Source organism: Telopea speciosissima, chromosome 7 (assembly GCF_018873765.1).
Source record: "Telopea speciosissima isolate NSW1024214 ecotype Mountain lineage chromosome 7, Tspe_v1, whole genome shotgun sequence".
Classification (NCBI taxonomy): domain Eukaryota; kingdom Viridiplantae; phylum Streptophyta; class Magnoliopsida; order Proteales; family Proteaceae; genus Telopea; species Telopea speciosissima.
The window spans coordinates 11,458,980-11,471,597 of record NC_057922.1 but is presented as its reverse complement, the minus strand read 5'-3'; the positions used below and the strand labels follow the sequence as shown (position 1 = coordinate 11,471,597).

Sequence of the window (12,618 nt, the reverse complement as noted above, 5' to 3'; positions counted from 1 at the left end):
GGCCTAGAGCCATAAAAACTAAAAGCTTCATCGCAGAAAATAAAAATACCTATTATACCCTTTTGGCTTGTAGGTCAGTCATACTGCTGCTAATACAGAAACTGTTATATAGATTACAGAACTATGGGAGAAAAGGAGCAGATTGATTTAAGAAGACTAATATGGCCTGAAAAACTTGCCATTCACAAAGTTGTTTCATTATGCCATCACCACCATTCATCATTCACACATACAATGGTGTTTTCTCAAAAAATACAAAATAAAATAGAGAAAAAAAAAGTGTTAAAGGGATTGGTTGATGTTTAGCCTTGAACACAAAGTACCAACAAAGCTAATGATGGTCTCCATAGTATAAATGGTCAAAAGAAATTTGCTAAACTAACATTTAAACAATTCTAAATCCCAAACAACAAGACCATGGATCTCTGCATAATAATTCATATATAAATCCTTCTCCTCAGTGTAACCAAATATAGAGATCAAAGCCGGTACCCACAACTACCAGTAACAGCCACTGCCCATCTCCTCCCAAGATGGGTTAAAAGAACAGCTTCATGTGGCAACAAACTACCAGGGAATTGATCAAAACTGGATGTGATTATTACAACCTTGACCAAGTTTAAGAAGAGAGTAAATTCAGGACAGGTTGATAATAAGTTCAACGTGTACATGAGCTGTGTCGTTCCATTTTCCAGTGTATCTCAACTAATATTTCAAGGACATTTCTGGACGTAAGAAAGTTCAATCTAGTTTCACTGATGAAAACAGGTAATGCACAAACCAGAAGGAAGAAAGGAACCCAACTGTGCCCGTGGCAAGCATGATTGCTACACCTATGAAGAGCGAGTAACCCAAGTAAAGAGTAGCCGAGACAGGTCCGCTCAGATTCCTGAGATCGAAAATGAGATAGTTTATGGAGTACAAGAAAATGTACAGGGCAACTGAACCAGACGCAAAGAAGGATTTCCACCACCACTTCCAGTCCTCCACACAAAGGTGCATGTAAGTGAGGACAAGGGACACTTCAGCACATACTACCACAAGAAGGATTAGTACGATGAACAAGAATCCAAAAACATAATAGACACGGCCCATCCAAATGCTAGACAGTATGAAGAAGAACTCAATGAAGAGGGTCCCAAAAGGAAGAGTCCCTGCTCCAAGCACCAATAACCAAGATGGGTATTTTTGAGCTGGAACTTCACGAGGGATCTGATTGGTCCGAACAGGGAAGTCAATGTGAGGTGCCTTAGCCCCAAGGTACCCACCCACAAGAGTAAGAGGCACAGAGATGCAGAACCAGAGCAAAATCAGAACAACAAAAATGGAAAATGGAATTGCCCCAGTACTGTGGCTACCCCACAAAAGGAAGTTCAGAGTGGTGAGAATCAGTAAGGCGATACCAGGGAAGAAGCAGGCAGCCTTCCATGCAATTGAAATCCATCCCATGTTATCATTACAGTTGATTGTCCTCCAAAGCCGCACGGCTACATAACCCGCCGCAATTCCAAGGAACATGTAGAAGAACAGCATACCAGTGAGGAGGCCTCCACGAGAAGCTGGAGACATGAAGCCAAGGGCAGCAAACAAGATGGTCACAACTCCCATTCCCAGGATCTGAACACCATCACCTGCCATTATACAAAGGAGTGCTGGATTGTTTGGAGTCCGGAAGACATCTCCCACAACAAGCTTCCACCCAGACAGCTCCTCGTTCATCTGAGCCTGTGCTTCCTTGTCAAGCTGCTCGTAGCGAGTAAGGTCTCGACGAACAGTCCTCAAGAATATTACGAGCACAATACCAGCAAGGAAAGTGATCACCATTAGAGAGTTGAGAATCGAGAACCAGTGGACCTTAGCTCCCTCCATCTTCAAATATGCATCCCATCTCGATGGCCATTTGATATCACTCTCCACGAAGTTAACCTCATAGGTGAAGGCCATTGACTGACCTTGCTTAACTGCCATTGCCACAGTGGAAGGATCACAACGAATAGGAGATGGGTAATTATCATACATATTCAGTTTCTTTACCACTTCCGCATCGTGCTGGAAACTGCACGGAACTACCTCAAATCCCACAACCATGTACCCAGGCACATTTGATCCGGACTTCTCCACTGTAGGGATCACCTCACCAGCGTCACCAGTGCCCATCACTCGGGCCATATTGCTTTCCTCGTACTTGTGAACCAGAACCGTGAACTTCAAATGGTTGAACACGTAGTACACGTCCTTAACCTTGATACCGACGGGGTAACCGGTCCATCGGATGAGGTAACTATCTTTCTTCGTGTAACGAATGGCAGGGAGGTTGTCGAGGATCAGATTCACCTGATACATCTCATCGATCCTCTTCGTCAAAAAGCTGAAGTCATCGGCTGATAAGGAACCAGTTTGGCAGAGAAATATCTCGGTCTCGTTGGTTTGCATCTTAAACCTGAGAGGCGAATTCTCGATCCTATCCCCCATAAGGAGTTCACCGAGGTTTTCTCGGCTGTCCTTCACGCCCTCAAGAGGTTTACAAAAGGGTAGACTGTAATAGCTGAAGGGCACCTCAGCATCGATGGAAGTAAGAGAATTTACTTTCACTGAAAACTCGTCGCCAACTTCGTATTTGTGAGGGTAACTACCAGGTAGATAGAATCCATCTCCGGATGGAAGGATCAAGCAGCAAAGCAATACCCAGATCCAAATTTGATGGAAACGGACCATCGTTCCCAGTTTTCGCGTGATTTCCTTCAGATCTGAATGGGACGCAGTTCAAAAGATCAAAATCCTGGAATCAATGTAGCTCTAAATATGAAATTTACAAATTATTAACCTATCAAAAACATTCTTCATACAAAACTCGAAAGCTAGTGTCAATAACAGTAAGGAAAGTTTATCGAGAATTGTTTCTGCAGGAATTGAAGAAGCAACTAACCTTTCAAATTAACGGAGCGGAGAAACGGAAAAACCTGTACGTAATAGAGATTTCTGCACCACGCAGACCAGAGAATAGTCTGAATTTGACGAAGCGGAGAAATAGAAAAGCCTCTCAGTCATAGAGATTTCTGCATCACGCAGACCAGAGAATAGTCTGAATCAGTCTCGGATCGAACGAGGGAGAACTGAGAAGCCCTAAATACCGACTCCTTTACTCTGTGAATGTTCGGTTTGTATTTCATTTTCAAAAAAGGTGAGAGAAAATAATTAAAAAAAAAACCGTGTGAGGGGTAAATTGTACACCGACGGTGTGGTAATCTTCTTCCAAATGAGTATTGACACCTTTCCAACTATCAGATTCATACTGAATGACAAAAGTACCCCATCCACTAACCATTTACAAAACAACCATCATAACAAGGTGGGTACCGTTCTTTGTCCAAATGTCCCCTGCAACTTGCCAGTCCGTTAATTTGGGACATTAGACGTTAGTTTTAGGGTGATCAAAAAATGCTTTTCTAATAAAACTCATCAAAATTAAAGAATAAAATGATTACATTACCCTCATCTTCCTCAAATGATTTAGGGTTTGATTTTTCACAAACAAACTAATTTATTGAAATAATAAATTAAAGACCAGGATGCTCAATAAATTTTTATAGAAATGTTATTCGCTTTCTGTAAGATGTGGATCCTTGGTGAAAACAAGCTCGTTGAATTCACAGAACACAAATCAGTCAAACTCTCAGAATAATTACCATTTGAAGATGGTAGCATATCAAATTTTCCTCCAAGTGGACGATTAAAATTAAACGAATTCAATGAAATACTAAAAACCCAAGAGTCAACTCAGATGAATAGTCCAGGAACCCAAATATCAATTCGTGCCACAGCTTATTAGTAAATGATAAGGGAAAGCAACAAGAATTACCATTAGAGAGATCCTCAAGGCGACTCTGCAATAAACCCTTGTCCCGTGGACAGAACCCTTGAGATAACATCTCCAGGGTATCCTTCCGCCGACCAAGCTGCTGAATAGCTTTCAAAAGAGACACAAAGTCGTCGGAAGTTTCCACTTTCTGGCCAGAAACACCTTCTTTCGTCATATCTCTGTTTCTGCTGCTGCTCTGCAGATGCAAACGATGGTAAGATGCTTCTTCCAATAATAGCTTTCACCTTCAATTTTAGTAGTCAAGTCGTTTTCTTCTTCCAGCATCTTGTCCCCTTCAATTTCGGAGTGGTAGACAAAGACTCGAGAGTGAAGACTCTAAGTCAAGTCAACAGTAAAAATTAAAGAAATGCACATGAAATTTAATTCAGTGGATTCATTCCTTAAGTTGCAAGTAAGGTTTTTTTATTACAAACTATGATAACGGGTTAGATTAGATCAGATATATAAGCAGACGAAGAGGAAAAAAGGGTTGGATTGCAGAAACTCTTAAACAATTGCAGCAAGTATTTGGAAATCAATGAAATCACTCGAAAAATAGATGTAAAGTTTGGATTCGATTTGCAGAAGAAATTATAATTGGATTGATGGGTGATTATAGGGTTTGATTTTAAGGTTCATCTTCCCAACATGGTTTAGGGTTTGATTTTTAGTTTCAAACCCTATACAATTTGGGGAAGATGAGGGTAATTTAATCATTTTAATCTTTAATTCAGATGAGGTTTTATTAGAGGGGTATTTTGGTCATTAGATTCCCTGAAACTAACGTCTAATGTCCCAAATAAATGGACTGGACCAAAGTGCTATAATATTTTGAAATTAAAAGGACATTTGCAATTAGAAAAATTGTAAGGGTCCATTTATTAAAAATCCAAAAAAAAAAAAAAACATGTTGGGTACCGCTGTGATTTGTTTAATCAGTTTGGATTTGATTCGATAAGCGCTTATAGACGGTTGCGATGTACCAAATCAAACCAATTAATAAACCACTCAGGTTAAACAGTTCCGATTAAATGATTTTTATCAGTTTCAGTTTCAATTTGTTCCAAGTCGAGTATTCCATTATTATCAATTTAATATCAGCTGCAGTTAACAGTTTTGGGTCAATTAGGAACAAACATACTAAAACGCAATAAAGAAATTTGATGCTACTAGGCTTGAATCACATCATGTAAACTCAAATTGTGGCTTAAGAAATAACAACAGTTTAAATTAAGGGATGGCGTTTTCTGTCAAGGAGATGAGGCTACGTGGGCAAACGAGAGCCAATGAACGCTTCCTATCAGCTCAATCAATATGAAGGAGAGAGATCATTTCATGGGAGAGGGAAGAGGTAGAGAGAGCAGGTGCTAACCTAGGCTACGACCATAATTTTTATGATGTAAATTGTTGTAAATGAATTTATTAAAGTAAAGTTTCCAAAAATACTTTCTTTCCTTGTGATATCTTTTTTTTAGTGTTTTTCCAACACATAATTTGTTTTCTTAAGAGTTGCTTTTAACTTGTCATTTCTTGTGTATGTACTACAAGGGTAGATGTATCTGTCTCCGGATCTTTATCACCTTCAGTTTGTTGACCGGCCCAGTTCCCTAGTTCCTCTAACAAAAGGGGGCTGAAATGACCTCTCTACCCATGCCCAAACACCCTGTCCGGGTGGGGTCCACCATCCCCCTATTAGAAGAACTGGGGAACTGGACCGGTCAGCAAACTGGAGGTGATAATTTTCCATCTGTCTCCCTCATTGTTTGGGGTCTTGTCTATGGAGGCTTTGTTATGTGAAGATTCCTTTTTTGCTCCGAGCCGGACTTAAATGTGGGTATCTCTTTGGAATTTATCCGACGTTGTGACAGACGTCGGTCGGTGCATCTAGTGCCAATGATGTTGCATCTAGTACCGGTAACGGCCATTTTCTATTAAAGTCACCTCATTTCGTAGTCGTAGAGGTGCTTTCAAGGGGCTCTTTCCATCTATAAATAGGAATCGTCCTTGGCTTTCTATAGAAAAAAAATTAATGCAAAAAAAACACTCTCCATACTTGCTCTCTTTGTTTTGCCAATTGCAAATCGATTTTAGAATTTTTTTTTTTCCTCATTCCTTTGATTTGGTGATTGAGCACAACTTGAAAGTATTCCGACATGGCCTAGTAAATGAGTACAACAACTATTAAAAAGTCTTAAACGTTGTTTCATCTTGGAGGTCAATTCCTACTATTCATAACTTAAGAATTGTTGGAAATTAAACTGAGAATATAAAACTCATCTTACAACGCTTAATCCTCCTTGATGAAGCAACCACGAACAATAGGAGATGCAGAACACAAAGAGAACTTGGTGGGGCTGAGTTGTGCCACCGGTCACCCCTATTAGATGTCCTGCACTCTCATTGCCCCCCTCTCCCCTCTCTACCCACTGGTGCAGGGGCCACGCAGCCTGGCAGCGATCCCCCTCCCATTTTAATCCCATGGTGAGAAACTAGATTGGACGCTGCTGATCTGAAGACATTGGCTGATCCAGCCTGATATCATGTTGGACCGACCATGTTTGATCCTGAAGATGGATCAATTGACAACCTCAAAGGATCCTCTGAAATTTAAAATCATGGTCAATACTCAAATAGTATCACTTTATCTTTCTTTCCTTTGTATCACGCATTACTGTGAGAGTGTAAAACACAGCTCAAATCAGTTTGTGTTGGGATTCAAGCTGTTAAGAATGTATTCATTAAACGAAGACATGAGAAGGGTAATGGGCATATGGCTCAATATGCTAGGAAAAGCCCTTGAACTGGGGAATGGCCGCAGAGTCCCTCATGTTGTAATAGAGTTCATCCACCTATAATACTGTTTGTTACAAATTCAAATATAATTATCCACCTCATCTCAACATGGAACACCCAAATATCTTTATTCTTTGCATGGTATCTATTATAGCAAACACCAATCAAAAACACGAAAAGAAACAAGAACAGAGCAAGATGACACTAAGATATAACGTGGTTCACACACCAGTATGGTGTGCTACATCCACGGACGAAGGTGAAGATGATTCACTATGCAAATCGGAGAAAAATTACAATGGAGATCTCTCTAGAACACCCAAAACAGCGTTGTTGCTCTCTCCCAGAAACCCTAAAACGAAAAATCCCAAATCTTACTCATCTTTACAATAAAGCGGGTAAAGAACATAAATACTCCTCCATCGGATCCAGGTCGATCCATCGGGTCGGGTCGAACCCCGCACCACCAACGAGATCAGTGATGGGCTCCCCTTTGCTACCATCACAGATCTCAGAAAAAATTCCATTCAGGTCGCCACCAAAAAATGTCGGAATGAGTCATTCTTCGAAACGGGTCCAAGAATTCGAGACAAACATAACAGTATCAGATGCCACTCGATCTTCTTAGGGCTATAATGTCTTCATTAGTCCCTCAAAGGAAGTCACCTCGAGAAGGTGAAGTGTATAGTGGTTATTTATCAAAAGCATATGGTCAAACTCAGCAGTGAGACCCTCACCACCGCTCAGGTGGCTGTGATCGCTACACAGGTCAGTACTGTAACGGTGGAACTCTCGGAGTCGGCAAGGGCTGGAGTGAAGGCTAGCAGCAATTGAGTGATGGAGAGCATGAATGGGCAGCTATGTTTCCAAACATTTTCAACCCTGAACCATCCTCTCTCTTGGGAGTAGAAGAAAGAGGATGGGTAGACACCAGAGATTAGAGGGAGGAAGTCGAGGATAACAATGGAAGGGAAAGAAAAAAAGAACAAAATGGAAATCAACGGAGGCAAGTCTTCGTCATAGGTAAACAGATGTCAGTAATGCAACTAGGGTACAAGAGAGCGGAGAGAGTACATATCACGCGAACGCAAACAGGTGAGGGCAGGACTCAAGGACTCAATCCCAGGTCTTGGCTACAACAGGCCAGAGATTTTACCAGCTAAACCACCTAGTACCTTCTTCAACCCTGACCATATGGAAGTCATTCCAATAACTTAAAGGAGGAAAATTGTAGATGAACACATCAAGGATTGACGTCTAAGTAGGACCATTAAGCCACCTGAACAAGTGGAAGGCCACAAGGATTTACATTGACCTGAGTTCAGAAGTGAAATCATTCGACTAAACTAAATTCTACTTCTGAGTTCAGAAGTGAATCATTTATAATGAACCAAATTTTAGGAAGATCACTCAATTCTGGACTCATTCAATAGGTCGGAAAATAATGCAGTGTTATCATGTTATGGAGAGTTATCGTGATACAGATGATCTTACTGGCTTAATTAGTAGCTTAAGAAGATTATGATGTGAAAAATTAATACGAGCACCTCACACTGGTTACTCGAGAAGTGAAATGTGACCCATCATCATCTGCACCTTACACGCAAAGTTGTCAAAGGTGTTTCTCATAAAACATAAGGGTGTTGAAGAAACAGAAGCTTGGTCTTAAAACTAGAACTCCAATGATGCGTTCCATGTAGAATATAGGGTTAAAAAGAAATTCTCAAATAAAATATTTAGACAATTCGGAATTAAGAACACGAAAACCACGAATCTCTATTATAATTCATACATAAACCATCCTCAATAAACCAATTACAGAGGAAATTTTTTGATACCCACAACTACCAGCAACTGCTACTACCTATCTCTCAAGATGCAAGAAAATAACAGTATCATGCAGAAATTACCTGCTAAAGAATTAATCAAAACTAGATGAGGTTATTATTACTCTTAACCAAGTTTAAGAACAACATGAACCCAGGACAGGTAGGCGACAACTCCAACGCATATGTGAGTTGTGGCTTTCAATTCTCCACTGTATCTCCACGAATGTTTTGGGAGGAACATTTCATGAGGTGCGGAAGCTCAATCTAGTTTCACTGAAGAGAACAGGTAATGCACAAACCAGAAGGAAGAGAGGAACCCAACTGTGCCTGTGGCAAACATGATTGCTAGAACGATGAAGAGTGAGTAACCAATGTAAAGGGTAGCTGAGACAGGGCCACTTAGATTTTTTAGATCGAATACGAGATAGTTAATGGAGTACAAGAAAATGTAGATGGCAACCGAACCAGAAGCAAAGAAGGACTTCCACCACCACCTCCAGTCCTCAACACAAAGGTGCATGTAAGTGAGGACAAGGGACACTTCGGCACAGACAACCACAAGGAGGATCAGAACGATGAATAAGAATCCAAAAACATAGTAAACACGGCCCATCCAAATGCTAGACATTATAAAGAAAAGCTCAATGAAGAGAGTACCAAAAGGAAGAGTTCCTGCTCCAAGGACTAACAACCAAGATGGGTATTTTTGAGCTGGGATTTCACGAGGGATCTGATTGGTCCTAACTGGGTACTCAATGTGAGGTGCCTTAGCTCCAAGGTACCCACCCACAAGAGTAAGAGGCACAGAGATGCAGAACCAGAGCAAAATTAGAATAACAAACAATGAGAAAGGAATGGCTCCAGTGCTATGGCTACCCCACAAAAGGAAATTCAAAGTGGTCAGTATCAGAAAGGCAATACCAGGGAAGAAGCAAGCAGCCTTCCAAGAGATTGAAACCCATCCTGTGTAATCACCACATCCAATCGTCCTCCAAAGCCGCACAGCAACATAACCAGCTGCAATTCCAAGGATCATATAGAAGAATAGCATACCAGTGATTAGAGTGCCCCGAGAAGCTGGAGACATGAATCCCAGGGCAGCAAACAAGATTGTCACAACAGCCATTCCAAGAATCTGAATTCCATCTCCAACCATTATACAGAGAAGTGCCGGATGGTCTGGAGCTCTAAAGACATCTCCCACAACAAGCTTCCACCCAGATAACTCCTCGTTCATCTGGGCTTGAGCTTCCTTGTCGAGGTCATCATAGCGAGTAAGGTCTCTACGAACAGTCCTCAAGAAGATCACAAGCACAATACCAGCGAGGAAAGTGATCACCATTAGAGAATTGAGAATCGAGAACCAGTGCACCTTGGATCCCTCCATTTTCAGATATGCATCCCATCTCGAAGGCCACTTGATATCGCTCTCCACGTACGAGACTTCGTAGGTGAAGACCATGGGCTGATCTTGCTTAACGACCATTGCAACACTGCTGGGATCACAGCGAATAGATGATGGGTACTTCTCGTACATCTTCAGATTCTTCACTGAATCCACGTTGTGCTGGAAACTACAGGGAACCACCTCGAACCCAACAACCATGTAACCGGGCACATCTGATCCAGACTTCTCGATTGTAGGGATAACCTCAGCAGCATCGCCAGTCCCCATAACTCGAGCCACATTGGTCTCCTCGTACTTGTGAACCAGAACTGTGAACTTCAAATGGTTGAACACATAGTATACGTCTTGAACCTTGACCCCAAGAGGATAACCGGTCCATCGGAGGAAGTAACCTTCTTTCTTCGTGTACCGAATAGCAGGAAGGTTGTCAAGGATCAGATTTACCTGATACATCTCATCGATCCTCTTCGTCAAAAGTTTGTACGCATCAGCAGATAAGGGATCGGTTTTGCAGAGAAAGATCTCGGTCTCATTGGTGTGCATCCGAAACCTGTAAGGCGAATTTTCGATTCTATCCCCCATGAGAAGCTCACCGAGGTTTTCCGCACTGTCCTTCACGCCCTCAAGGGGCTTGCAGAATGGGAGACTGTAATAGCTGAAGGGTATTTCAGTGTCGATCGAAGTAAGAGAATTTACTTTCACTGATAACCGGTCGCCAACACCATATTTGTGAGGGTAACTACCCGGAAGATAAAATCCATCTCCGGATTGAAAAATCAAGCAGGAAAACAAGATACAGATCCAAAATTGACGCAAACAGCCCTTCGTCCCCAGTCTTTGCATGGTTTCCATCAGATCTGGAAAGAACCCAGATCGAGAAATGGTTATAGGATCCAAAATCCTATAACCAATTCAGATCTAGAAATGAAATCTCTAAATTATTATTCAATGAGATGAAAATCTATAAGCTAGCAGAGCAATGATAGTTATGAATAAGATTGGTTCTTGAGGAAGGTTTCTATGGAAAAGAAAGAAGCAAGTAAGCAACTGACCTTTCAAAGAAACGGAGAAACAGAGAAATACGCTTCTCCGTTTCAGAGATCTCTGCAACAATGGAGACAGGCGAAGCGTAGGAAACCTTTGGACTTGGATCTACAAGGAAGAAGAACCAAACACCGTATTTATCAATTCCGTTTGCCTTTGCGAGGAATTCAGTCTATTAACACGAACTTGAATATTCTTCCCTAGAAATGACCATAATGCACATTTCACAGAGTCTGACCCACTAATTTTTATGACAAAACTACCCCTTTATTTTCCGTCGTATTTCTCTATTTACCAATCTGGTGCATTTGCTGATTACAGTGGAGGAAACGGGTTGTTTTTTGGACCATTGGACCGGGTTGTTGGACTGAGATTGCTCTGTTGCGTAGGGGTGATCGTTGGACTCATGGTTTTAGTATGCGGTATCGGATGAGGTATCAGTAAATTTCAAAACCGATATGATATTGACATGGATTGACTGTATCAAGAAGTTTACCCTTGGTTTTTTTTACTATTTTACCCCTTGTCTGTATTGTTTCACTGATACAGAATCGGCAAAATATCGATATCAATCACCTTGAAAATCATGCCATATCGTTCGTATCGGACAATCCAATATCGATACCTTAAACCATGATCAGACTGTTTGGACCATTATTATGGGCTACGATGAACTATGATACAGTGATCATCTCTTTGGGCCCTACATAAAACAAGGGTTATTTTTAGTAATCATAGAGATATTTATTGAGGGAACTGTTTCTTGCATGATGATTGGGGTTGGTAAGTACAATAGGATATGGTTCCGTTGTCCCCATCAGCCCCCCTGTCTCAATTTCTTCTTGTTTCTAGTAGTCTTTTTTATTTCACCCTGTCGGTACCAAAATAAAGAAGTGAGGATTGGATTTGATCGGACCATTTTGACCTCCAATTTGGATTAAAAAATCGATTTAGTAACTATTTTACCATCAATTTATATGGCATCACCTATTTAATGACAAAAAAGAACTAACCCTACATTAAAAGAGAAGAAGATCTTACGTCCCTCAATCACGTGGGCCCTGTATCAGGGTGGGAGCCAATGGAAGAGTGCACAGGAGCATCAACTAAGGGGATTTTTCATTTTGTAAGGGATTAAGGTGATCATTTCAAAGGGGCTGTTTGTGGGTGAACTCCCTAAAGTTGAGAACATCCATACACACGGCATACCTTCATCCCTAATCCCTAGCTTTTTTAGCAACAAATCCCAAAATCACAATTAAAGAGCTATTACAAACCCTCAAAGAGAAACCGTTAAAATCTTACAGAAATCATATGAATATCAAGGAATAGATAAAAGCATTCCTAATGAAGGAAGTTTAGGGGGAAAAAATAGAATCTCCCACCAAGGTCTCCGTTTGTAAACCCAGTTCTCCTGCCACCCAAAGGCGTTTGGTAAAGTCACAAAAAATAAATAAATGCCATAACATTTCCTGTTCACGGAAATAAAAAGCATATGCAACTCTCATTCAACCAATTTTGTAAACCCAGTTCTCCTGCTCTTGTTACTTTGTTTGTGGGTTTTTTTTTTTTTTTTTTTTGCCAATTCTTCTCAAATTATCAATCTGGTGTAAGAATTCTTGATTTTTCAAAATTCCCCCCTCTTTACTGACTGGTTTTATGTAATGTTATTTTGTTGGTGGTCA

General features: G+C 40.9%; 3 protein-coding genes across 5 annotated transcripts; all 3 read right to left on the bottom strand.

Moving 5' to 3' along the window:
* Window positions 1-320: 320 nt before the first annotated feature.
* Window positions 321-3,163, bottom strand: LOC122669575 (transmembrane 9 superfamily member 11-like). The gene is made up of 2 exons (XM_043866367.1): window positions 2,927-3,163; window positions 321-2,747 (listed from the first exon to the last, which is right to left on the bottom strand). Exon 2 carries the CDS (start codon window positions 2,713-2,715, stop codon window positions 742-744), a length of 1,974 nt encoding a protein of 657 aa, XP_043722302.1. The 5' UTR covers window positions 2,716-2,747; window positions 2,927-3,163; the 3' UTR covers window positions 321-741.
* A 410-nt stretch (window positions 3,164-3,573) lies between these two features.
* Window positions 3,574-4,086, bottom strand: LOC122668226. The gene is made up of 2 exons (XM_043864817.1): window positions 3,860-4,086; window positions 3,574-3,716 (listed from the first exon to the last, which is right to left on the bottom strand). Exons 1-2 carry the CDS (start codon window positions 4,032-4,034, stop codon window positions 3,574-3,576), a joined length of 318 nt encoding a protein of 105 aa, XP_043720752.1. The 5' UTR covers window positions 4,035-4,086.
* Window positions 4,087-8,361: 4,275 nt separating this feature from the next.
* LOC122669574 (transmembrane 9 superfamily member 11-like) lies at window positions 8,362-11,074 on the bottom strand. Of its 3 annotated transcripts, none has more exons than XM_043866364.1 (2): window positions 10,942-11,074; window positions 8,362-10,746 (listed from the first exon to the last, which is right to left on the bottom strand). In XM_043866364.1, the coding sequence occupies exon 2, from the start codon at window positions 10,739-10,741 to the stop codon at window positions 8,741-8,743; it is 2,001 nt and encodes a 666-aa protein (XP_043722299.1). In that variant the 5' UTR covers window positions 10,742-10,746; window positions 10,942-11,074; the 3' UTR covers window positions 8,362-8,740. The 3 variants fall into 3 exon arrangements, with proteins under 3 accessions (XP_043722299.1, XP_043722300.1, XP_043722301.1); XM_043866365.1 differs by having other exon boundaries at window positions 8,362-10,790; window positions 10,942-11,067; XM_043866366.1 differs by having other exon boundaries at window positions 8,362-10,807; window positions 10,942-11,035.
* Window positions 11,075-12,618: the final 1,544 nt, after the last annotated feature.